Source organism: Chanodichthys erythropterus, chromosome 12 (assembly GCF_024489055.1).
Source record: "Chanodichthys erythropterus isolate Z2021 chromosome 12, ASM2448905v1, whole genome shotgun sequence".
Classification (NCBI taxonomy): Eukaryota; Metazoa; Chordata; class Actinopteri; order Cypriniformes; family Xenocyprididae; genus Chanodichthys; species Chanodichthys erythropterus.
In genome coordinates, this window is record NC_090232.1 from 30586152 (window position 1) to 30612679 (window position 26528).

Genomic DNA, 26528 nt, shown 5'->3' on the forward strand with positions numbered 1-26528 from the left:
GTGCTATATGCATTTGTTGAAGCTGTCAGTCTGCATAATTTTAAAATATTGTTTAAAATTCCCGGTAATACCTGATAAAAGCTACATAACCCATGATTCTGCAAAAATATCTCCACAAAAACCAGAGAACTGAAGCAAGTAAATCATGCCAAAATAACTTAGTACCAGCACACTCCCATGAAGCACTGCAAAAGACATAATCAAGTCAATCTTTCTGCACTCTCAAACTATAATATACGTAAAATATATTGTTTCTATATACACAATCAACATCTTTAAGCCAATAGCACTATGGTTTTTAATTTGGTCATGTCATTTGCATTGCTTCATGGGATTGTAGTTCTTTCCACCATTAAAGCTGTTAAGTACAAAGCATTGTACCTTTGTCTTTCTTTCCAATTTTTTACATTTTTGAAAAACTTTTTTTTGTGATTCACATCATTGCTGATTGGTTTGGTTTATGGCTTAAAGGATTAGTTCACTTTCATATTAAAATTTCCAGATAATTTACTCACCCCCACATCATCCAAGATGTTCATGTCTTTCTTTCTTCAGTCGAAAAGAAATGAAGGTTTTTGATGAAAACATTTTAGGATTATTCTCCATATAGTGGACTTCAATGGAGCCCAAACGGCTGAAGGTCAAAATGACAGTTTCAGTGCAGCTTCAAACTGTTCTACATGATCCCAGACGAGGAATAAGGGTCTTATCTAGAGAAACCATCGCTCATTTTCTTTAAAAAAAAAAAAAAATATATATATATATATATAAGGTTTTAACAATAAATGCTCATCTTGAACTAGCTCTCTTCTTCTTCTCTATTTGAATTCCAGCAGTGTAGACACTGCTAAGTGTATTACTGCCCTCCACAGGTCAAAGTTTGAACTAATTGTTGTATACTTGCACTAGCATATTGTATATGGCAATTTAGTTCAAACTTTGACCCGTGGAGGTCAGTAATACACTTAGCAGTGTTTACACTGCCAGAATTCTAATAGAGAAGAAGAAGAAGAGAGCTAGTTCAAGATGAGCGTTTGTGGTTAAAATGTATACATTTTTTTTTTTTTTTTTTTTTTTAGAAAATGAGTGATGGTTTCTCTAGATTTCTCTTATTTCTCATCTGGGATCGCTGTAAACTGTAATTTAGACCGTCAACCGTTTGGGCTCCATTGAAGTCCACTATATGGAGAAAAATCCTGAAATGTTTTCATCAAAAACCTTCATTTCTTTTCGACTGAAGAAAGAAAGACATGAACATCTTGGATGACATAGGGGTGAATAAATTATCAGGAAATTTTAATTTGAACTAATCCTTTAACTCTTACACAGAATTTTTTAAATCCCTATGGAAAAAATATTTCCTGAACCAAGGCTTCTGAAAAAGTAGGCAGGTATAGTATAGCACTCTATAAGACTCTAAATCAACCTTTTACAGTTTATTATGCAGACTCTTCTTATTTGAAAGTTTTGCTATTCATTTGTCAAATGGAATTTAGACCTTAACTGAACCTCATGACAGAGTGACTCATAATTAATCAATCAAACCTCTAGCCATATTACATGGATGTAAGGGAGGAAATCCATACAGACTGCCTGCCTCCACCGGCATTATGGAGCAAGCCTGAGAGGGAGAGATGCCGTCCAAGGTGCTTCATAGCTCCGGGGCTAACAGTGATGAATGGAGCCCTTAATGTCGGCAAACACTTTATCTCTGCTTCATCTGTTTTCATTAGGCAGGGCCAACCTTTGGCTTGGACGGAGCGCTCTAGCACTCCTAGGACTGCTGAAGGCAAAGTTAAGGTGGAGAGCGCTTTGCTTTTTTAGGCACAGGCAACTTTTCTTTTGGATGCCAAGGGTTAAGAGTCATGATCCTGCTGTAATCATGAATTCAGAAAGGCTTTGGGACCTAAGAGGAAGTCTAAGAGGTATCTAGGGATATTCAAATGGGATATTTATGCAATATAATCATTGTAGAAACATAGGTTGACAAGTTTATTTTTTAAACTTACTTTAACCAATTCAATACACAACCAGAATGAATGAGGTAGTGTGAACCAACCAAGTATTTTTGTAGTTTTTTCACTGTTACTTATGTAAATTATGACTTATGACATAATTTAAGACTTTTTATCTTATATTTACCTTTTTTATGTCATAGTTATCTGTCAAATTTGAATTTTTATGTCATAATTATGTTTTACCTTGCACTGATATCACTTCCTGTGTCCTCATATATTCTGTGCCACTTTAACTACATTTAATTTGTACCTGAATAAAACAATTGCAGGTTATGAAATTTGGAGACATTAAAGTAAAACATGCAATGATAAAATGGACAAGAAGACATTTAAGGTAATATGTGATGTAAGCTTTACTTTCAAATCCTGTTACATTTAGAACTGGCAATTTGAACAAAGAATGCAAAAACCAAGAAAACCGAAATACAAAACGAAATAAAAAGTACAAATGATCTAATTACCAGTTATTGTCACAAACAACCCTGTACAGCCTTAAGAATGAAGTAATAAAAAAGCTTTATACAGCACATAACAAGTTTACTGGGTGCCAAATAAGAAAGAAACAAAATGATACTTGAGCCTTATTGAGTTGTAGAGTACAGCAAGAGATAAAGCAAACAGATTGTGCAGAATAACCCGCAAAGCTAAATGCAAAACGAGTTGGTCTTTTTTTCTGACCAAAAAAAAAAGGGGGAAAAAAAGAGTAAGTGCTACAAACTAGAGATCAAGAGCAATTTCATGCATCTTTTGAAGTGCTAAAAAGGTAGTCAGTCTCATTTGACGCGCAATGACGCTAAAAAAAAAAAAAAAAAAAACGCTGCTCCTTGCGATTAGGCAAACAGAACGCCAAGTATTAAGTATTTATAAATACTGGAATTGGAACCGAGAGCAATCCCTGTTACGCTCCTCTTGCCCACACAACTTAGCATGAAAGAGCAGCAGCCATGTTCTTCTACATGATGATTACATGGTGTTCCAAGGCAGACGGACAAAAGGATGTTGCCCAATGGACATTCCATTTTAATTCATTCTATCAAAATGGGTCCTGAGGATCAGTTTCACTTCATCTCAGGCTCTCAGGCCACTCCTTGCCACCAAGTGGCACTAGAGCGTAAAAGATAATGGGTTAAGCAGGAGCTTTATTAACAAGCAAAGAAGCTCCACTTAAAATACAACATACCACTAGATTGCATGCTGGGCATTTACAAAGAAAATTAAAAGATATTATGAGAGCAAAAAATACAAGTAGGCCTATAAAATAAGGATACTGTGCGGGGCCAAGAAAGTATCTACCATCTTTTAATGTCTCTATTTCTAGCCTGCATTTCATTTATAAACTGGCCTCAAATATAGATATTTTCATCATAGAATTGGGAGTGAATAATTATCTCTTTGCAGTTCAAGGTTGACCTGCTACTTTTTTTCCTTTTGAAAGTCTAAGGTCAGCTGTATCCGAAACCCTTTGTCACCTGATGCAATTTATATCTAAACAGGCCACATTGTCCATTATCTGCTATCCTTGTATGAATGAAGGTAGGAGAACATTGTATATCTATGATGGACATTCAAATTATTAATCAGATCCTGTTTGCTGGACAAAAACAGGACCAGATTTTAGTCCAAATGCAATCTATCGTCAAAGAATAAAGTATTTTAGGAACTCAAGTTTGACATGGTAAGTAGAATGAGTTTATGTAGACCAATATATTAGCCAGGCTAACTGGGCAACCAATATTTGGCCACATTGAGCTTATGGGTATCAGCTAATTCGTGTTTGGTAACTAAACCAAACACATGCTAAGTTACTCTTTTAGCACCAATTAATAAGCTTTCTTATATTCTAAATTCTCTGTTCAATAACTAAGCAAAAGTGCTCATCAAAAATCAATCTGTTACAGTTAATCTGTTTAGAACGTGAATTAAACTGTATTTGTATCAAAAATGATCCCGAGGATAGATTTATTTGGAGCTTGCCAACATAATGGGCAGGGAATCCTGTTTTACATTTTAGAGCATTGAATACAATTGCGCTCTGATACTATGTTTAGAAAAGTGCAACTTTTACAGCACTGTGCAAAACTGCTGTTTAAAATTTAGCCTGGCCCTTTGCTGTCCAGGGGGATTTTGAATTCAGCTGTCCGCATTACACATGCCATACGATCCATCAAAATGGAGCAGCGAATCACTGCTGTTTGGCAAATACCTACAGGTTTAGAAATGTGTATTTTCAATCATTGTGGCAGACCAAAAAAAAAGGAAATTAAAAAAAATACACATACACACACACACACAAAAAAACAATTACTTAAATAGCATCGAGGCTGTCTGAAGAGGCAGGTGAACTAATTGGCATCAAGAACGTTTTCTGTTGGATGTAAGTGCTTTTGTTTAAAACGTTTCAAAAGTTTAAGTGCAATTAAAACTCAAAACACGGAGAGGGGAACACAGAATTAAGGTACCATGTTTGCCCACATAAGGAAAGCCATGCTTCCACAAATCCTACTCATAATAATGGCTGCCTCCACATTGCACTTGAGAGCCATTTTCCAATGGGGTTCTCATAATAGCTTGTTAGTACAGGATATATATATTTATATATATATTTGTATTTTACATTTCAAAGGCTCTTTCAAAACAAAAGTAATAATAAAAAATAATAAAACAACCAGAAGAACAAAATTTAAGACACAGAAGGCCACCGAGATACCATTGTTTTTCCATGATCTCACTTACCACAGTCCAGCTACCTCTGTATCACTTTAACATTAACCAACAAAAAGTACATTCATTCAAGTCATTTTGGAACAGTTTTTTTTTTTTTTTTTACACACAAAATTACAAAAAAGCTCCAAAAAGCACCATTGAATCGGCCTTTGTGACAGAATAAGTGGGTCTTTCCCAAAAACCTGTCACCTCATACATCTTGTTAAACGTAGGGGTGCGCATTATATACGTTAGCTATGCACAGGGCGCTTGACTGGTCACTTATATCTCATGCCAACTGGATACGGCCAGCTATGACACAATCTGCAGCGAACAATAGTAGGGTGAGGGATACTGAAGGGCTGCATCATGGGTTGACGACCACTGCGGTAGTGGTAATGATTGCTTTTGCCATTAGCGTGCCCTGAATGGCTTATATTAAGAAATGCCATCAGCTGTGCCTCGCAGGTGTCATAAAGGGCCTTATGCTTGTTGCTGAGGCAAGATTAGCATTTGCCAATGGTCTCACCATTTAGCACAACCAGTCAATGCCAACAGGCGTGGGGGATAAGATAAAAGAAAAGACTACAAAACTATGTACATCTTGATAAATTAAAGTGTGTGGTCTGAGGCTTCGCTTTGGAAACAAGACTCGAAAGATAGCTATCCGTTTCATTGGTTTTTGTCGTGCCATATACTGTATACCCCAAGATATTTCATACTGAGCCCCTAAATGACTTCAAAAAACAATTGCAACACATAGCGAACATGCTGTCGGATTCCTGACAAAATGCACAAAAAAAGCTTAGCGCCTGCAAGCTTATATATTCTTTGTCTCCTTTCGCCCAATAAAACGAATACAAAACTTGTAATAGATAAAGCACTATTATCGGATTCCAGGTCATTCACAATTTGCAGAGGAAAACAACTATTATAAGACCTCTTAAAAAAGAGCAACGATTGGATTGCGATAGAACAGAAAATGAAATAGCATTTCCTCTGATAAATGGATGTTTTACTATCATTACTACTTTTTAGGGCAGCATTTCAGCCTGCCTGTGGAACAGTTAGTGGCGTAGGTGACTGATGATATGGGGAAACTCCAATGAAGCAGAAGAAGAAGAAGAAGAAGAAGGGACGAGGATGGTCAAATGGTCTTAGCTCTCTCTGTCAGTCCAAGGTATGCCAAGAAGGAGTGTTTGAGTGACGTGGGAGAGGGAGGTGACTGAGAGGATGAGTTGGACCAGAATGCTGAGAAGGGCGGTGAGGAGTTTGAGGGTGAGGGGCTGTGGAATGTGAAGCGCCGGGCCGTAAAGAGCGTGGTGAGGGGGATGAGGTGAGCCAGGTCACAGTTCCTGTACTGTTCCAAGTAGCGAGCCGCCAGTGTGGAGAACGTGCCGTTGGCCGAGAGGTAGCGCGCGGTTGGCGTGCTGTCTTGCTGCTTGCTGGTGATTGACAGGGCGACAGACTGCAAGGCTTGAGAGGCGGACAGATTCATGAGCGGACTGGTGCTCCCGCTGTCCCCGCTCCCGCTGCTGCTCCCACCTCGCTCCAAAAGGCCCGGGCGCGGCGTACCTGGCCGAGCCTCACCTTCCTCGGCGCTCCCCTCCCCGCCTTGGTGCTTTTTAACGTGCCGGCTGTAGACGAACGGATGAGTGGTGGTGAACGGGCACTGGGCGCAACCGAAGGTCTGTCTCGGAGCGTGCTTGAGCCGCTTGTGGAGGTTGAGATTGTCCTTGCGTTTGCAGCTGTAGCTGCAGCGGTCGCAGTGGAAAGGCCGCTCGCCGGTGTGCACGCGCACGTGCTCGATGAGCTTGTTGGCTGTTTTGGAGAGGTAGCCGCACTGCTCGCACTTGTAGTGGTTGCCCAGGCGGTGAGCACGCGTGTGCCTTTCCAGCTCTGCCTGATTGGCCCACACGGCTTGGCAGATGCGGCAGCGATACTCCATCTTGTAGTGCGTCTTCAGGTGGCCCTCCATGGCGGCTGGCCTGTTGGTGGAGTAGATGCAGAGAGGGCACCTGGTCAAAGAGACAGGAGGAGCAGGGTGTAGGACACAGAGGTGGGAGACATTTAATAATGCACCTCCCGAATGAGAAAACACACTCTGTTCTCTTAAATGAAATGAAGAACACACAGAATGGACAAAGGGAAGGGATGAAGGAGGCATTTAGTGTGTCTTACCCTCTGTCGTGTATACAAACTACAGTCTGTGTGTACACTGCTACATGTTAGAGGGTGTGTGTGCGTATGGCAGTGTGGTTGCGGACAGGTTGGAACGGGAATCAGATGAAGGTAAATGAATAAATGAGTGGCACTTACATTTAAATAGCACCTTTCATCTGCTCAGGGCCCCAAAGCGCTTCACAAACCCTGCAGAACAGAATGACCTCAGAAAGCACACTGTGAAGGGCGCCTCTCTACCTCAACACTGAACTAGAGCGCTGTGAAACTCTCTCGCCCTGACTAAAAAAGCAGCTGGGCAGCCATAATACACATACAAGACTCCCATCAGCTGACAGAAAGCAAAATGTATTTGATCACTACTGGGATTTGTGCTCTTATGTTTTGAATCTTTATTGCGCAATGACTCTGGAGTTTGTCTAAGAGACCAAAAATGAGTTCATCATTTGTGAAAATTTTGTTGAATCAATAGCAGCTGCTTAGTAAAAGTTAATAAACAGATTATAAGGGTAGTAGACATGAAAAACAGTAGATACAGTAAAACAATAAAAGAAGCATATTTTACATATACACATAATGGAGAACAATACAAGAATGCTTAATAGTGTGCCAGAAGAAAATAAGACATCATACAACATAAACCACTGGTACACCTCAATTACAGACCAGCAGCTGGCTGACCCAGAAAAGGGACGTAAAAGTAAATGTGATCAAAAGCAATTTTATCTGAAAAGCATGAAAGTCATCTTGAGGACTGTCTCAAAATAAATAAATAAATACATGAATATCATAGCTCTATAATCTTACAGCATGTATCATTTGGTATATTTAATTTTTTCCTAAGCAATGTATGGAGAATCATTTGAAACAAGGTTCATACGTCAACAAACCGCAAATGAGCTCTAAAAAAGCAGCCTCTGAGGAATAACATTTTCCTATGGGGTGCATTTGTTGCTACTTTTCTTGGATTTTATATAGGATTATGTAAATATTATAGAATTAGCAGAGAATCCCCAGAGACTACATGTCTCAGATAAGGACACTTAAGTACAGGTATTTATATACAAAAATATACAGTCCAGTTTCAAACTATGACACCTTGTATGGAATATTCATAAGCAGACATTAATCCAGCCAACTGGAACCCTGCTGTGGGAGAAAGATCCCGTGAAAAAAAAAAAACATGCAGTGATTTGTAAGCAGTCAGCTGCTATACATATAATGTAACATTAATGCCGACCACACACACACTTAAACTCCAGAGTCATTGAACCATTACAGATTCAAAACGTAAGAATACAGATAAAACATCAAACGTTTAAGATACTGACAAGGAAACACTTTCTGTGGAAATTTAGAGCACAGAATATTTTTGTCAAATACTGGAAATATAAAATATTAAATGGAGGATTTTTTTATTTAATTGTTTTTCCAGCCTTTTTGAATTTTATATGAGAGCTAACAAATAAAAAGAGAATAATAAACCATAGATTACATGCCGAGTGCCTTTTAAATGTTCCCAATCCGATACAAGTAAAAGTCAGAATATAAAAGGCCTGCCTTTATTCACAGTCATTATTATCTTAAAATCCCAATATTTAAAGGCGTGCCATCTTTTCAAACTTTTAAGGGCATATTTGGAATAGAAAATGCTCAAATGGCACCTCTTATCATGTTTTTCATCTTAAATGCCAAATAAGGCTGCTAGTAAAATACTGTCTGTCCCTCCAAGTTAGAGAAGTCTCGCTACTGTTTTAGGTTTATTTTCCTCCTTTACCTGTGGCTTGTAATGGCTAAGCGCTCTAATGAGTGATAACTACAATCTAACAAATGTGTCTAGCATGGGAAAGCATAGCCATAAATGACAAGATGAGGCAATGAAATCTGAAATACATGACCTTAAGACATGAATTATGTATGTCAAACAACTAGACAAATACAACAAAAAAAAATATCAAAGACTGGACTTTGTGTTTGTTCAGTTTAGTCAACAAGATATCAACTTGGGGGTCAGTTCGTCTTGTAAGTGTTTGGAAATAGGGTGTCTATTAGCCTTCAGATGAGTATTCATTGTGTTTAAATGTGTTGTTGTAACTGTGGTGGCGGTTATGACAGGCTGAGAAAGAACAGTGTGAACTGTAGCCTAATGGTCTTGGCAGTGGAGCTGCTCAACAGATGGACTAGTGCTGACTGGCTTGTTGTGATTTCTTCAGATATATTTTCACATGCGGGCTCAGACCTTTTGCAGTAATGTCTACCACAGGCTTTCCAAACGAAGGGGCTTGTTCCTGAAAGTGCCTTTCATTTGTGTGCTTACCTATGAAGAATTTGCATACCTAACTGTCAATAACACCTGCAAAGTGGAATTAGGAATTATACCTTTGGGGATCCTGACTTCCCAAACATTAATTAATAAAAGGATAAAAAGAAAAAGCTTTTATCATTCCTCTTGTAAACTAAAGAGGGATTCAATAAATTGAAGGTTGAAACTTTTTAACAATACAATGCCATAGTTATTTACTCACCATGTTATTCCAAACAAATGTTTGTATGCATTTTCTTATCTTTGCAACCACAATGAATAGGACTAGAACTTTCAAGCTTCAAAAAGGATACAAAAGAACCATAAAGGTGGTCCAAATACTACTGTGCTTCATGGAAAATCTTTTCCTTCAATAGGCTGTTAACTTGAGAACTTCTACAACCAGATTATTGAGTCAGTGAGTTGAAACTGAACTGGATCAGTCAAAGGGCTTTGACACACCAGGCTGATGGTCAGGCTCACGTCAGTGGCAGTTTGCCCGATTCAGCATGTTGAATCAGCGTCGGGGCTGTTGGTGAGAGTTTATTGGCTATTCAGTTTAGTGAATAAGTCAGTGCACGAGAATAAAACGAAGCCCTAGTTTCTGACAGATTCTGATATCTGCTAATATAAACTGTTATTTCCTTACATGCAGGTGCAGAATGCTTGTTAGTTGGTAGTTGGCTGTAGTCTTTGCAGTGTGCTCAAGCGCAGCTTTTTGGCCCAGACGCAGCAGACACGAGGTGACAACACAGTCGGCTTTCGTCTCTGATTCTGACTTGGTGTATCACGGCTTAAATAATTAGAATGAATATTCCATTTTTTTAGATGAACTGATTCTTTGACTAGATTAGATTTAGAACTCTCAAACAGGGAATTAGGTCCCATTTACACTAGTGCATTTTTGTTTTTAAACGCATAACTTTTGCTACGGTTACGGCTGTCGTTTACACTACTCCGCCGTTTTCAAACGCTCAAAAACTGAGACTTTTGAAAATGCTGCATAGTCAGTTTTAGTTTGAAAACGCATGTAAACAATAACATGGACAACGAACTGCAATCTTTGCTGGCTTTGTTAAGCAGCCATTGTGCAGTTAAACTCAGCATTTTTTTAAATACTGCAGCCACTGTACCTACATGCGCAAGAGGCAACTGTTTACACTTGTATATGCTTGCCCAGTGTGCATGAACGGTCATGTGACATCCGTTTTCAGATGTATTGTGATTTCAGTTTTCAGTGTAGTGTAGACAGAAATTGTTTCTGAAACGCTGTGGAAAAGCCAGTGTAGATGAGGATGGTTTTTATTTTTAAAGCGCCTTTTTAAAACGAAAACGCACTAGTGTAAAGCTGCGCACACACTTAACGATTGTAAGGCCAATTATGAATGTTAATTAATACTTATGACTGTTTGCACTCAAACGCGTCCAGTCAGAGACAGTTGCGTTCAGTCTGCGATTACAGTCGGTGTTCAATTCCATGTGCAAGTATATAAATCTGCTTCAGTCGCAGGAAAAAATCGCTGTATGTTGAGCACAGTCTTAGAATGTTTTAACAGTTCGATAAATGTATGCCCGGCTTAATCATGAACTAATCAAGGGCATGTATCATGAACTTCAGTGAATAACCACTTAAACTTTGGTCTGTTCCTTACAAAAATATAACATATGGCTTCAAAAGACAGTGTATGAGTACGGACAGCTTACGATACTGTTTAGCATTCTTTTTGAAACCTGAAAGCTCCAATCCCAATTAATTGCAACTGTATGGAAAAGAGTAAATTGGACTTTCTGCGAAATTTCTCCTATTTCGCTCCATGAAAGAAAATCATACAAGTTTGGAACAACATGAATTAATGGGAGAACTGCTCCTTTAAAAAAGGTATTAGCGGAAATGTGAGGTTATAAGTAGTACATTCAAATCTCTGGCTAATTAGCGTTGTGTGCTGATATATGTTTTAGGCACATTCAGGAAGTCTGTCTAGAACATGCTTTTACTCTACGTGGCTCCACAGAGAGGTTACCCTGAAGCACTGTTCGATGAACTTTGCTCATATCTGGAACATCCTGTGTTGGGAATCCAGCTTGATCATCGACCAGTGCTCCTGGATAGGCTCTGTTTAAAACCTGGGCTGTGTCCAGCCTGACGGGGATAGGGGCTGAGATAGGGTGGGGGCGGGGTTTTGTGAGGTTGCGGGGAGGCACGTGCTGTACTTGCTTTCCTTACTTGAGCCCTCCAGCGGGGACGGTGTGGCACTTCTTGTGCTCCAGGAGCTGCTCGGGTGTCTTCATGAACTTGTGGCAGATGTCGCACTCAAACATGCGTGTGATCAGGTGGATCTGTAGGTGCCGCTCGTACATGGGCCGAGTTTTACACACAAAGTTGCAGAAGACGCATTCAAAGCCTGTGGGATTATAGAAAGGAAGAGAGACACAAATGGCATGCTATTATCATCTCTATACATTATCTTATATTGTGTTAGCAAGAGTTGATTATAAAGATATATTATATATATATATATATATATATATATATATATATATATATATATATATATATATATATATATATATATATATATAAAGATCTATATTTTCTACATCTACAATATCATAAAGTTTAGGGTCAAAACAATTTTTAAATGTTTTTGAAAGACGTGTTCCTAATGCTCACCAAGGCTGAATTTATTTGATCAAAAGTACAGTAAAACAATTCTATAAAATATTATTACAATTTAAAATGACAGTCTTCTATTTTAATATATTTTAAAATGTAATTTATTCCTGTGATGGTAAAGCTGAATTTTCTGGAGCATCATTACTCCAGTCTTCAGTATCACATGATCTATCAGAAATTATTTTAATATGCTGATTTGGTGCTTTAAGACACATTTCTTATTATTATCAATGTTGAAAACAGTTGTGCTGATTAATATTTTAGTGGAAACCGAGATACATTTTTCTTTGATGAAGAGAAATTTCAAAAGAACAGATTTTTTTTTTTTTTTTTTGTAATAGTAATGCTTGATTGAAACATTTGATCAATTCAGTGTGTCCTTGCTTGAAAAAAAAACAAAAAACATACTGAACCCAAACTTTTAAAGGTGCCATCGAATTGAAAATATAATTTACCTCAGCATAGTTGAATAACAAGAGTTCAGTACATGGAAATACAGTGAGTCTCAAACACCATTGTTTCCTCCTTCTTATATAAATCTCATTTGTTTAAAAGACCTCTGAAGAACAGGCGAATCTCAACATAATACTGACTGTTACATAACAGTCGGGATCATTAATATGTACGCCCCCAATATTTGCATATGCCAGCCCATGATCGAGGCATTAGACAAGGGCAGCTAGTAACATCTGGATCTGAGCACAGCTGAATCAACAGACTAGGTAAGCAAGCAAGGACAACAGCGAAAAATGGCAGATGGAGCGATAATAACTGACATGATCCATGATATCATGATATTTTTAGTGATATTTGTAAATTGTCTTTCTAAATGTTTCGTTAGCATGTTGCTAATGTACTATTAAAAGTGGTTAAAGTTACCATCGTTTCTTACTGTATTCACGGAGACAAGACTGTCGTTATTTCCATTTTTTAAACACTTGCAGTCTGTATAATGCATAAACACAACTTCATATAAATCTCTCCAACAGTGTGTAATGTTAGCTTTAGCCATGAAGCACTATCAAACTCATTCAGAATCAAATGTAAACATCCAAATAAATACCATACTTACGTGATTAGACATGTTGCATGACAAACACTTTGTAAAGATCCATTTTGAGGGTTAAATTAGCTGTTTGAACTTTGTTTATGCACTGTTTAAGGCAAATGCAAGCTCCGTGGGCGGGGAGCGTGAGCATTTAAAGGGCTCATATTTAATGATGCCCCAAAATAGGCAGTTAAAAAAAATTCATAAAAAAACATCTATGGGGTATTTTAAGCTGAAACTTCACAGACACATTCAGGGGACTCCTTAGACTTATATTACATTTCGTAAAAAAAAAACAATATACTGCAATAAAGTGATTAGTAATCAGCTTGTCAGGTGATTTCAAAATGGCGGCCATCATGAGGCGACTAAAGTGCACATCATTTTAAACATTTTTCAGAATACCTTTTAATTTTTTTGATCTGTAAAACATTTTTGATGATGGAAACATGCCTGAGATCATCTTTAATTAGTTCTGGGATGAAATGAATAGGCCTATGTGTAACTCACCTTTCTCTGCTTTTTCCTCTGTTCCTGGGCCTGAGCTTGATTGGCTGCCCACAGAAGAAGGCGGAGCCAAGAGGCTTTTTAGTTCTTCGTTACCTTGGGCAACATCTCCACCTTCAGAGCTGTTGAGGGAGTCACTGAGGGCTGAGAGAGAGGAGGAAGTGCTCTTGGTCTCACTGAGAGGGCTTCTGGAATTGATACCTGTGTGGGATGAAAAAAAAAAAAAAGATATTGAGGGTCACTTCCTGAATATAAGACAAACTCCGTATTTGAATGACATGATGGTATCAAAGACTCGGCTTAGCTTAAGCCATCAGAGAATTAGGCGGGAACATCTTTCAGCGCTCAAGGTTTGATAATGAATTCTGTAATGAGTAAAGCAAAAGGCAGAAAAATCCTGCAATTGATCGAGATCCACCCAGTGAGTGAATATGTATGCCTAGAGCAGTGCGGTATTAAGCCTTATAAGTCAGGGGAGGTGGGCTCTCTTCCCTAAGAGGCACTCTTGCGGGTTTAGCCTGACTTCTGTATCCAAGCAGCCAGAACACTCAAGCCTGCGCTCTTATTGATCTACGCTGTGCCTGAGAGCAGCAGGGGAGGGGGGCTGCCTAGGTCAGGCCGCCACAGCTAAGATGGCGGGAGCATCTCAGGCCATGGCTCTCCCCTAGGGCCCTCAGAGCTCACGAAATGGCCGATACCAGCTCGCACACGCGCTTCGCTTGCATGTTAAGACTTCCGTTCTTTTGAAGGAACACATTCGGAATACAGAGTAGGTGGTCATGTTTAATCTTTTGTCAGCTGCAGTGACATCTTTGAATACAGATGTGCTGTGTGACTTGTATGCGTTATGAGGAGCAGGACTTCATCTCTATAAGGCTACTGTAAGCTGCGGACATTGCTCGAAATACCACAACAAATTAGTGTCTGGGCTTAGCTGAACACCTGCAGTGTAAAGCAAAGCATGTGGATGTGCCAGGCGGGCACCCTGGTGACAGCCGCAACTCTCGACCACCTTCCTAAGCAGGAGACAAAGAAGTGCAGGCTGGTAGGCGCTGACCTGAGGTCAGCCAATCTGCAGCAAGAGGTGTCTCTGGCAGGGCGCTAAATCACAGTTGACAAACCAACTTGTTCTTTTTCTGTCACTCTCTGATCTCACTGTCTTGCCTTTTACTCAAGCTCCGTGGCGTGAGGGTGAGTGTGGGAGACATGGCGGCGTTGGGCTACTTGGATGGTTAGTTGTGAGTGACTAGGGCTATCGATTTTTCAGCCTCCTTGAGTCTAATAACACCAGGCCTCACAGTTAGATATAAACTCACACACCCACTCAAATGCGAACCCTCAGTTGGGTTCATGACCGAATAAAAACTAACCCCATGCAGAAACCTGATGATTGAGGTGTTTGTCTGCAATAACCCTGGTGATTTTCTGTGTCAACAACATCCACCCAGTGATTCAGACCTTAAAGGGGGGGTATAAAGCTATTTCATGCATTCTGATTTATTTACACTGTTAAAGAGTTGGATTCTCACGCTAAACATGGCCAAAGTTTCAAAACACAAGATGGACGTATGACTGAGTATTTCTGTGCCAAAAATACAAATTTCGGGATCTTTTTTTCAATTATGGGGCTGTGTGACTTGCCTGGCAAGGCCAGACTGATATATCTTCTACAGTATCTTCTACAGTCTGTCCGTACCGTGCAATCAGATTCGTTTATTTCAGTCATTCTAGTGCGGCGAAAGTCCTTCCATATCAACAAAGATTGCATACGGGAGACCCGAGAGTTTGTTCTATTCAGCCGTGAATTCAGTTTTAAATGAACAAAAACGCAATTTACATATGAAAATGAAAGTACACGGCAGAAAAACATACGGAGAACATCAGCTTCCATTTCTGCTCTGTCAGCCACAAGACCATGCTGAACACTATGAAATCAGAAACGGTGAGAGAATTGTGTTTAGAAAGTTTTCCATCTTCAAACCAAACTTAGGTCTTCTTCAGCCGACAAAGTTTAAATCCCATCTAGCTAGCGCACTTCTCATAATGTTTATGCATTAGGTCAGTAGGTGGACAGTAGGTGGTCTTTTGTGGTGGCTCGAACACATTCGACCACATGAGCATTTACACTACAAAAGCAATACAGTCGAAGGCATTTTCAACTACTTCTGGAAGTGGTCAAAAGTGGACAAGCTTAAAACATTTTAGACCCCGTTTACACCTGTATTTAAAGTCGTCCACTTGTGATCGGGTTTACAAAAATGCTTCTTAATACCAGCTGTAAACAGGGCCAAAGGTTCACAAAACAGTCTAAAACCTGCTTCTAGCTTAACAGTTTGAAACAGACTCACTCACTAGTGAATCATTCAAAGAAAAAAAAAAGACATTTGGCTCCAAAATAATTTTATTTTAGGAACCTATGACTCTCTTGTCATTTTTTAGTCAGAAGTCCTGCACTCAGAACTTACCTAGTTACAACTTCAGCAGTATCATTTTGAGTTTCAAAAGAAAACTGCAAATATTATGATGTACTAGTGCCAAGGATTAAAACAAGATCAGAGGGAATGTTAAACACCCTGATGAAAAGAACGGGCTGGTTTATACTGGTTAGATGCTGGTCTAACTGGAGAACCAGCAGTGGCAATATGTTCACTAGCAAAACTGGTTAACCAGCATGGACTTTCTGGAAAAGATGGTTGACCAAGATAGTCATTCAAGTTGAGCTATTTGAGATCCCTGGTGTACAAACCAGCATCCAAAACACATGATTTCAACAGGTAATGTCTAAAATGTAAGAATAGTGAGATCTTACCTGCGTGCCCTGCACTGATGTGAGCTTTCATCTCGGCCTCGTCCACACCCACATACTCACAGGTGCTACAGCAGAGAGAGAACATCCACTGCTCTTTGTCCACATGAAGAGACATATGACTAACAAACTGAGCGTTAAACTCTGTTTGGAAGCCACAGACGTGGCAGCTATAGTAGTAGGGGCAGTTTTTGAGCTCTGGGCCATCGTTGGTAACAGCAGTAACAATCTGCTCAGCATCTGTGTTCACCAGTTTGACTGAGTGGATGGTGAGGTGCTGGTTGAGGTTGGCTCGGCACTTAGCCGCGTATGGACACAAATGACACTTATACTTCCTCTCTTCTGCAGAAACAAACAAAAGGGCACTTATAAAGCAAACAGACAGATAGATTGTGTTTATTATGTTGATAGATGATGTTTATAAGGTGTCCCTATTCTAAGATCAGAAGATCTCTACTCTTGAGGTTCACCACCCCTACAGGACTTTATATTTATTTATTTGTTTTGTAGTCCAGACTGAGATGTATTTGGATGGACCGTGATCAGACTGCTCATTGATGCTCCTCGGGGACCTGCGGGATGCGATTGTTCAAGGATCAGGCAAGGCTGGTCATGGTTGTGCTGTGCTCCAGGGGAGCTTAGAGCTCAGAGAGACTTCTTTATAGCTTAGTAATTACTTGGGTACTTTTCCCACCAGGACTAATCAGTAGCCTAATCTCTTTAAAGGAAGGGTAATCTAGTCCAGTGAACCTTATTTACTTACCTACAGCATTACTCATTCTAATGACAACATACAGCGTTGTTGGACATGTATGTGAAATGTGAAAATATAACATTCAACAAAGCTTGATTTTCAGCTAACTGTTGTTGTAAACCAGTAAACTTGTAAAGGCTGTTAGCCAAGTAAGTTAACGCTGTAGATGTGATTACAAACATATGTTTAAATGTATTAAAATGGTCAATTGCTCACAGTGCAAGTTCTGCTGAAAACAGAAGATGGTGGACCAGAAAAATGTAGCTGGTAAAGTTGGTTAACAAGCCTAGCCAAACTGGCTGAACATTGTTTTCAAGCATGAATTCTCACCTGTGTGTAAGGAGAGATGCCTGGAGAGAGTCTGTTGGCGACCAAAAACTTTGCCACATACAGGGCAGGGAAAGAGCTGTTCATTGAGTCTCCATTGGGCGAGTCCATTTCCTGGCTCACTACTCACCTTGTCTGGATCTGCATACATTAAAAAAAATCAGATAAAAGAGTTAGTTCTGGTTCTCAAATCTAGTCCAACAGCACTGGGATGTTTCACTGTTTGTATCGCTCTGCTTGTCTGCGCTCCCTGTGTTCCAGATCAAACTACTGCTCTTGTGATACTTCTTAAGTGATTCATTTTGTCATTCTAGTTTGAAATCTTGCAATGTTTTGGCTAAAATTGCTCAAGACATTATAGCTGTGATTGCTCCAGACATGCTTGAGATCACAATATTGAATTCCTTAGATGAATTTGTCTGAAATTCTTGAAATGTCCTACTCTTGTGAGACATGGGGACTACTAATTGCAGGTACAACCGAGAAACCAAGAGACATGGAGGTTGGCAAGAGGTCAGTGTGTGTTCTGCCACTGTGTTGGATAATATGTTGATGAGTCTATACATCCAGATCAGGGAGCCAACAAGGTGTTTTTTTTATCTTGACATTGGACTGTGTGCTCCTTTTTCACCTTTCATTAGAAGAGCAAGAGAGGGGGAGAAAGAGCGAGAAAACGAGAGAGAGAGAGAGACAGAGAGAGAGCATGCCACACAAGTGGAGGAGACCAGCTGAATTAACCTTCTGATGAAGGTGGTTGGCTCGGCGTCAAATTAAAATGCAGCGCCACGCCTTTTCTCTCTTCAGAAGGAAGGAGGGAGAGAGAGATAAATAAATGAATAGATAAATAAATATATAAACCGAAGAGAAATTCCGTCATCATGCAACACAGCCCCTTCAAATGAATGTCTGGTGCAATATGAACGCCTGGCCATTTTTCTGTACGGAATATGAGACAGAGAGGATGCCAAATGTTAAGCAATGTTTCTTTACAAGCCGAAACAGAACAGAAATATGTATACTTATTTTAAAAAGTCTGCGATTTACATCAGAAAAGGTCTTTAATCATCAAGGCATTCAGAGATACATGTTTTGGGTTTGTAGGTCATATCAATGACTCAAGGGTTTTTTATTAGTAATGCATGTACCGCAGCATTCTGATCCATTCAATAAACATGCAATGGGCTTTTTGGATATGCAGCGGGTGTGTGCCCGTCCCTTTGGACTTGTGGTTTGCTCATAAATAGGCACATTTTTTACAAATGCTGTCATAAGCAATGCAGCCTCAGGATTGATGGGGGCATGGCGAGGAAAAGGGGGGCAAGTGGTTGGGGAGAAACAGCATTTTTTTGGCATATCAGAGAGGATTTAATGGTGGCAATTAAAGAGCAGATGCACTGGCCTTGGACGCAAGACCTAAAGGACATTTTCATGGGGCTGCTCGTATCTGCCAGAGACCAAACCAAAAGTCCTGACGGGAATAGTGTCTCAAAGTGGTCCAATGGGAAGGCTTGTCTGACTTGTCGGCACGTTTGCTCAAGAAGTCAGAGGGAATGATGCTGAAAGAGCCCCTTTACTTCTTACAACGATCTTGGTTGAAAGATGCGTCTGAGATAAATATAGATCTACAGGGCAATCTAATGTCATTGTGTCAATTTCATTGTTATCATGGACAGAGATGCCATGGTTTATATTGGTCCTAGAGCACCCATTAATACTAATGTAAGCCATCTATCCTGTGTTAAGTTCTGAAATCCATCATTATTTTCAAAGACATAAGGATAAATGATGTCCTTGCTTGCCTGCTCGATTTTACTGCTGATGTATTACTTACCTCTGAAAAAGAAGGCACATTACTTCACTTTTAAGCCAACAAGGGAAAATAGGAAAATTATGTCCCAGAAGAAACGTTTATGGCTCAGACACTACTCTTTCATAGAAGTTCTCAGTTATGTTTTAAATAAATAACAACTTTGTCTGTTTCTTTTAAAATTCCTTAGGTGAAATAAAAACGGATACAATTGAGACAATTGTTGATATACAGTAAAAGTATAACAGTAAAAGCATAGAACGGGAAGTTAGACATCCCAGTCTGCAGGAAGTGCCGATCAACAATAAGTTGTACAGTCACTTTTGTACAGTAATGGTAATAAGCTCGCTCTCTCTCTGCCTCCCTATGCTCGTGTTTTCAGTGTGAGTAATACGCTTTATTCCGAACATCACATGAACAAAGAGGAAAACAGGTCTCAATGCATCCACTTGTGAAAGTGTAAACGGCAGTACCAACTGACAGTGATATCTATGGACTTTTAAGGTAATCAGCTAACCTAGGTAGTTATTTTTATTGTTGGCCTTTTATTTGATTTATAAACAAATCAGAGAAGTAGACTTTAAATTTACCATTTGGTCTCCATTTAATTTCCCTGCTGAAAGAGAGAAATTAAATCTCTCTTTAAGAGATGTCTTCTTTTTTTTTCTTGGTGTGCTGAGCAGTAAACCATCTTTTTCTCATTTGAAAGTTAAAAGAGTTGAAAGAGTTCACCCAAAAATTATAAAAAATTCTCTCATCATTTACTCAGGCTCATGTCATTCCAAACCTAAATGACTTTCTTTTTCTGCAGAACACAAAAGAAGGTATTTTGAAAAAATGAACAATCCAATCAACAGTGGTCACAGATATTTTTCAGTATATCTTCTTTTGTGTTCCAAGAATGGAAGAACGTCATACATGTTTGGAACAAAATGAAGGTTCCCGCACTGACCTGCACTGCATACGAGAAAACAGAATGGATAAAATAGAAAACAGTTATTTTAAATTACTTTTTGATCAGATAAATGTAGCTTTTGTGAGCATAAGAGATTCTCCAACACATTAAAAAATCTTAACAGATCCCAAACTTTTAAATGGTAGTGTATTTTGACAAATGTCAGGGTCTAATCAACACTGTTCACAAATATTTTTCACCATATCTTCTTTTATGTTCCACGAATGGAAACAAAAATTTTGATGTTACAATAGAATTTTAATTTTTGCATAATTTATACTCTACCCCAAAGCACCATCTCCTTACACCTCTGACACCTTTGAGCACTTGTTGATATCAAACTTAATATTACTGGATGATGTTTTGACCATATTTCAATCTTAAAGATTCAACTTGATTAGTATTGCCACACTACCAGCATGAATTAGCATCGCTAAACCGCATAATTAAATAACGATGCCATGTGTGTGCCGTCTCCCAGCCGTCCCCCGCGCTGACCTGCACTGCATAAGAGCTTTAATTAAAACTACAGTGGGTGTTTTGCCCTCTGCTTCAATCTATGAGCGAGTTTAGAAAAGGCAGCACACAATCAGACACAGGGCACTGAATCAGCCTCGTCACCCCGGGGCCCACGGTTCCACTGAATCACACCGCTCATATGAACCTGTGTGTCTGACTCACGTCCCACCAAGAGGCAGTGCGGCGTGATGTGGTGCTGACAGCTCTGGTGTGACACAGAGCCTGGGGACTGCCAGGGAAAAGATGGCACCTTCCCACAATGCCTCAGTGGGGGGACATGAGCGAACGAATGCCTGTGCAATGCATATGACTCTCACCTAATACATTCTTAATCTCTCTCCCTCCTTCCCTGTTGAAAAGACCAGCATTGCTGGGAACCAATATATGTTTTTGGAACAAGGGTGACAACCAGACTTCTTAACAAGCTTAAAGGATTAGTTCCCCCAAAAATGATAATCGTCATTTATTCACGTTCATTTCTTTAAAAACCTGTATGACTTTCTTTTATTCTTCAGAAAACAAAGATACCTTACCGTTTAAAAGTTTGGGGTCAGTAAGACTTTTTTTTTTTTTTTTTTTAATGAATACTTTTATTTAGCAAGGATGCATTAAATTGATCTTAAGTGACAGTAAAAGCATTTTTAATGTTACAAAGTATTCTATTTCAAATAAACACTGTTCTTTCTGTTTTTTGTTTTTTTATTTTTTTATTTTTGAGCAAATAATTGCAATCTTAGTGAACATAAGAGACTAATTTCAAAAGAATTTTAAAAATCATAAAGATACAGAACTTTAAAGAATGCTTTAAAGAATTTTTCAGAGATTTTTGTCCATATAATGAAAGTCAGTGGGGTCCAAATTGTTGTTTTGGACATTCTTTAAAGTATCTTCTTTTATGTTCTGGGTGAGTAAATGATAATATAATTTTTGGGGGTGAACTATCCAGCTTGTTGCTTGTTCAGCCAGCTGGATGCAGGTTAGCAATGTTTGGGGTCAAATGTACAGAATTCATGACCCTGAAACAAAAAAAATGAAGGCATTGACGCATAATTGAGACACTAGAGTATCTACATCAATGCCTTGAAGTGGTTAATTGTTTAATTAGTGTTATTAGAGAGAGATGAGACAGCCTCCGCAGTGATGCTGAAGATGACTTGGGGCAAGAGTCGAGGATAGAAGAGTATTCTTACACACAAACACACACACATATATGTGGTTTACGGGGACTCTCCATAGACGTAATGGTTTTTATACTGTAAAAACTGTATATTCTATCCCCTAACACTCCTAAACCTACCCATCACAGGAAATTGTCTGCATTTTTTGAATAATAATACAAAAAAAATACAGTTTAGTATGTTTTAAGCCATTTGGTTACAAGGACACAGGAACCATGTTTACGTTGTAATACCCATGTCATTATACACATTTATGTCCTCATAAACCATTTATACAAGAACACACACACAAAATGAAACAGACCCAATGAAGTTAAGTATGATAATGCAAATTAAGTACAAAAAAAAAAAAAAGAAAGAAATTAAGACGTAAAAGCAGACAATGATGTTCATCTGATGCATATAAGTGCAACATAAAGGCCATTTTTATACAAAAGCTATCAAATTGGCAATACAGACACACGCAAATAAACACTGATTAAGTTTCTCTTTGGCATAAATACAAAACTATTTTAGAGCAATTCATTATTTTTCAACCACTGATTATGCTGTTAAAAATAAAAAATTAGAGCTCTTTGTCTTAACTAAGGAGTAGGAGTTACTACCCACACCAGGTCATAAGGTGTTATACACTTAGCAATGAAAACGCCAAAGAAAGATGGAGTAACAGAAAGAATTATAAGGAGAAAGAGAGATGAAAAAAGATAGGCAAAGGTCCCGGCCGCTCTTATGTGATTTGTGTACGTCTGCTTTGTGTCTGCGCGTAAGAATGAACGCATGTCTGAGTGTGTAGTGAATTAACTTTCACGCACCCTGGACACGAAAAACCCAATCATTTTTTCATTAACTGGTGTAGGGAATCGGGCCAGGCGAGCGCAAACTAATTACCCTTTGCCAGAGGGGCCAGTAGAGGGAGGCAGGGAGTGCCAGCTGCCCAGTGCAGCGGTCTCAAAGCTGGGTGGGAGCACGAGGGGCCTCTGTAGCCTCGCATTAGATGAGAGGGGTGGCTTACGTGCATAGATCTATGTAGATGTGAGCAAGGTCCAAAATGAAAACCAAATCCACATAAAAATGACTTGTTAGTGGGCAGTAGCTTTGAAATAAACATAATAGCCTAATGGCCTACATTAAATTGTAAAAACCAGTGATGCCAGATACATACAAATATTCACTAAAAACAATGGGGATAATGGTCAGTGGAAAGAATTATTGGAGAGTTTTTCTCCACTCTCCAGATGTTCATCGCAACATATATGTTGAATATTCTTAACACTAACGCAACAAAACATATTAGGTAAAAACATCATATGACATGCGCCCTACATTGTCATTGTGGCAAGCAGGGTGGAGCCGAGAGCCATGGGAACGGAGCGAGACCAGCGGCGCGTGTGTTAATGAGCGTCGCCTGCACGGCACACCGGTCTCGAGTCCCACGGAGGAGCTCCAGAAGGAGGAGTGATGACAGTGGAAGACAAGAGAAGACCAGGACTTGATATTGTTGTTTTGTGTTAGTTTATGTGGCAGTCATCCGTGAGGGTACTTTTGTTTTTTGTTTATGTTTAAATATGCATAGGGAACACTAAAAAAATAATAGCACTCTCATAGGGACAAAAACTAATAAATAAAAAAAGAAACAATGAAATGTACAGTTTCATGGACAGTAGGAAATATTTATGATCGGTTACTAGGTGTGTCGATTATGGACGCTGAATACGAGTACGGTAATGGTCTTGGCTGGTGCGGAGGAGAGGTTCTTACCTTGCTGGGCAACCCTGCTTGAAGATCCGGCTTCAGCTGGGGAAGAGCTCTTGGAGCGCGTGCTGAAAGGTGATTGTCTAAAGCGGTCGTCTAGGAAAGGGCTGGAAAATCAAAAAAGCTACCATTAGATTCACTAAATGCGAGAAGCTAAATTCTGTAAGCATATCAGGCGCACAACAGTAAACCTACCTGTGTATACCGAATGATGCATTGTCTTTGTTTTCATTTGCTTTACTTACTTTTTCTGAAAAAGAAAAACACAATGGAATTAAAGAGAATCATTTTTGTAATGTTGTACTTACAAAAATCATTTACCACTAGTCAGTGTAAATATATGTTTTTTTTTTTTTGTTTGTTAATAGAACAATTGATTAATAAAACTGACCAATAATCCATCCCTGATGAAAAAAAAAAAATTATATATATATATATATATATATATATATATATATATATATATATATATATATATATATATATATAATCGGTGGTCTCCAGCATACATTGTGTTTTGCACACTGGTCCTTTTGCTGGTAGACCAACATCCAGTTTCACCAATAGTGCTATAAAATAGTTTTTTCCCCTTTAAAATGTATAATTTTGAAATTCTCATTTTCCAGTAAAAATAGAAACATTTTCAAAACAAGATATATTACTTGAAATTGAATAAATATATTCAGAGAATATAAATTGAATTCTCATTTAAAACTGTTTTTCTTGCTTTAAGAACAAATCTAACAAAATTTAGTGGGGTTTAAAAAAAATATTTCCCATTGAGGCAATATTACAAGAAATATTAACAAATTTCAATTAATATTAGAATTCAATAAATTTAAGATATATTATATGAAAAGAGGTCTTAATATATTACACAATTTTACTTTATACAAATGTATTTTGTTTTAAGGATGTTTGAATATGCATGCTGATTAAAGACAGTCTTTTCAGCAGGGATTGCAGTGGTTATATTTTTAAAATCATGTTTTGCAAAACTGCATTTAAAATATAAAAAAACAGAGGGCAAAAGGGAACAGTATCTTATGTCTGTCTGTCTATCTGCCTGTCTTTCTCTCTTCTGGTGGTCTGGTAATGACCTTGCTCCCTGGGTGGCACTTCCTAAGCCCCCTCTCCCTGACACCCTCTCGGTCACACGGCTCACAGAGGATGGAAGGGCTCTCTGCGTTGCCATGACGATGCTGCACAGGAGCAAGAGGGAGAGAGAGAGAGAGAAAGAGAGAGACAAGGGAAGTGTGTGCAACCGAGTGTGCTTGAGCCAGAATGTTTGAGAACAATCTGAGGGAGTCGAGGGTTGAGGGGTTATACATACACACTGTGCAGCTACACACCACTCCCATGAGGTAGGGGGGAGTTGGGAGGGTGCGAATGGCGTGAGTGTGAGGTATGGGTGTGTGTATGTATATATATGTACATATATATATATATATATATATATATATATATATATACATATGTGTGTGTGTGTGTGTGTGTGTGTGTGTGTGGAGGGGGGCTTTGTGATCGGCTTCCGAGGTGCTAGATGGCATTTAAAAAGAGCCGTAGCTGGCAGCGAGGAGCACTGGGGGCAGGTTTGTCTCTGCTAATCCCCAGAACGCTCTTGGAAGAAAAGCTCAATCCTGCCATCATTTAACACCACAAATATCCCTCCACTCTCTAGTGTGTCAGTGCAGCAATCACGATGAAGAAGAAAACATGAAGACTGTCGCTGCAGAAAGCTCTTTTTTTTTAAAACGGACAGTCCACCCTGTTTCTTCTTTTATAGAGACTTACCAGACAGTTTGAAAAGCAGCTCAGAGGCCATTTTGACTGATATGTCCTGGGAGAAGAGGTCATTTTGGGGGCGGGGCAAAGGATCTGGGAGGTTGACCATTGGTTCCTTCTTCTCACATGCCCCTGAAGTGCTGAAACCCAGCAGATGAGAGGAGGGTGGGGCCAATTCTAGGGGCGGGTCCACTTCCATAGGCTCCGCCTTCACTATGACGTTCTGGATGCAAGCGTCTTTGTTATTCTCTGAAAACACAAATTAAAATCAATGTTATTCCATTTGCAAATGACCATAATAACACTGATCTAATTAGCAGTTCATGGGATTTCAACAAATAAAATTGTTGAACTTCAGCTTCAGGCAAAGATTTAAAGTAATGAAAGCTTTTGGCAGAAGTGGCCAGAACAAGGAGTATATTTGGCAACAGCATCAATGGTACGGAGTGGTGCCATTTGCACATGTGATAGTCAGTGGCAGTCCTGAGGCAAGATCAGGCATAAGGTGCTCGGATGCCTCTGGATGCTTCTTGGAAAAATTTACCACTAAGGTCACAAGTCATTTTGAGTCATTTTGCAGCAGATCCACCACAGGTGATAATTTTTTATTTATTTTACATTAAAAAAAAATTACAGTAACGTTGTTTGCTACCAGTAAAATCACAGAAGAAGAAGAGACGATTGTTCGATGTTTACATGTAATCTAAAAGTTTCACAGTTTAATAAAAAAAACGTTCTGTACCGAACCGTGACTTGAAAACCAAGGTACGTACTGAACTGTCATGTTAGTGTACCATTACACCCCCACTACACTACCGTTAAAACCTTTCTGTTTTCTATTGTAATTTATTTTAAGATGTAATTTTTCCAGTGATGGCAAAGCTGGTTTTTCAGCAGCCATTACTCCAGTCTTCACTGTCACATGATCCTTCAGAAATCATTATAATATGCTGATTTGGAACTCAAGAAACATCTCTTATTATAATAACTGTTGAAAATAGATGCTTAACATTAGAATGCATAAAGTGGGTAAAATATATAAATATATATATATATTTACATATTTTATCAATAATAACATTTATTTGAAATTCCATGAATTTTTCAAAAACTTGTTTCTGACCCTGATCAATGTCATTTTCACATTTCTTGGTTATAGGATGGGAAATATTTAATTTTTTTTATTACTACCCAAAGAATGCATTCCATGTG

The 26528-nt window shown here is 38.9% G+C and overlaps 1 protein-coding gene across 8 annotated transcripts in view; it reads right to left on the reverse strand.

The window, feature by feature from the left end:
• Window positions 1-1357: 1357 nt before the first annotated feature.
• Window positions 1358-26528, reverse strand: part of znf827 (zinc finger protein 827) — a 77859-nt gene continuing 52688 nt past the window's right edge. For 2 of the 8 annotated variants that reach the window (XM_067402643.1, XM_067402642.1), the window contains exons 6-13: window positions 25326-25565; window positions 23727-23781; window positions 23538-23638; window positions 17324-17461; window positions 16243-16581; window positions 13437-13634; window positions 11429-11606; window positions 1358-6739 (exon numbers count right to left, since the gene is read on the reverse strand). In XM_067402643.1, coding sequence (XP_067258744.1) covers window positions 5869-6739; window positions 11429-11606; window positions 13437-13634; window positions 16243-16581; window positions 17324-17461; window positions 23538-23638; window positions 23727-23781; window positions 25326-25565 — 2120 coding nt within the window. In that variant the 3' untranslated portion in view covers window positions 1358-5868. Of the gene's footprint in view, window positions 6740-7040; window positions 9734-11428; window positions 11607-13436; window positions 13635-16242; window positions 16582-17323; window positions 17462-23537; window positions 23639-23726; window positions 23782-25325; window positions 25566-26528 lie in introns of all 8 variants that reach the window. The other 6 variants (XM_067402647.1, XM_067402646.1, XR_010896583.1 and 3 more) reach the window with 6 other exon arrangements.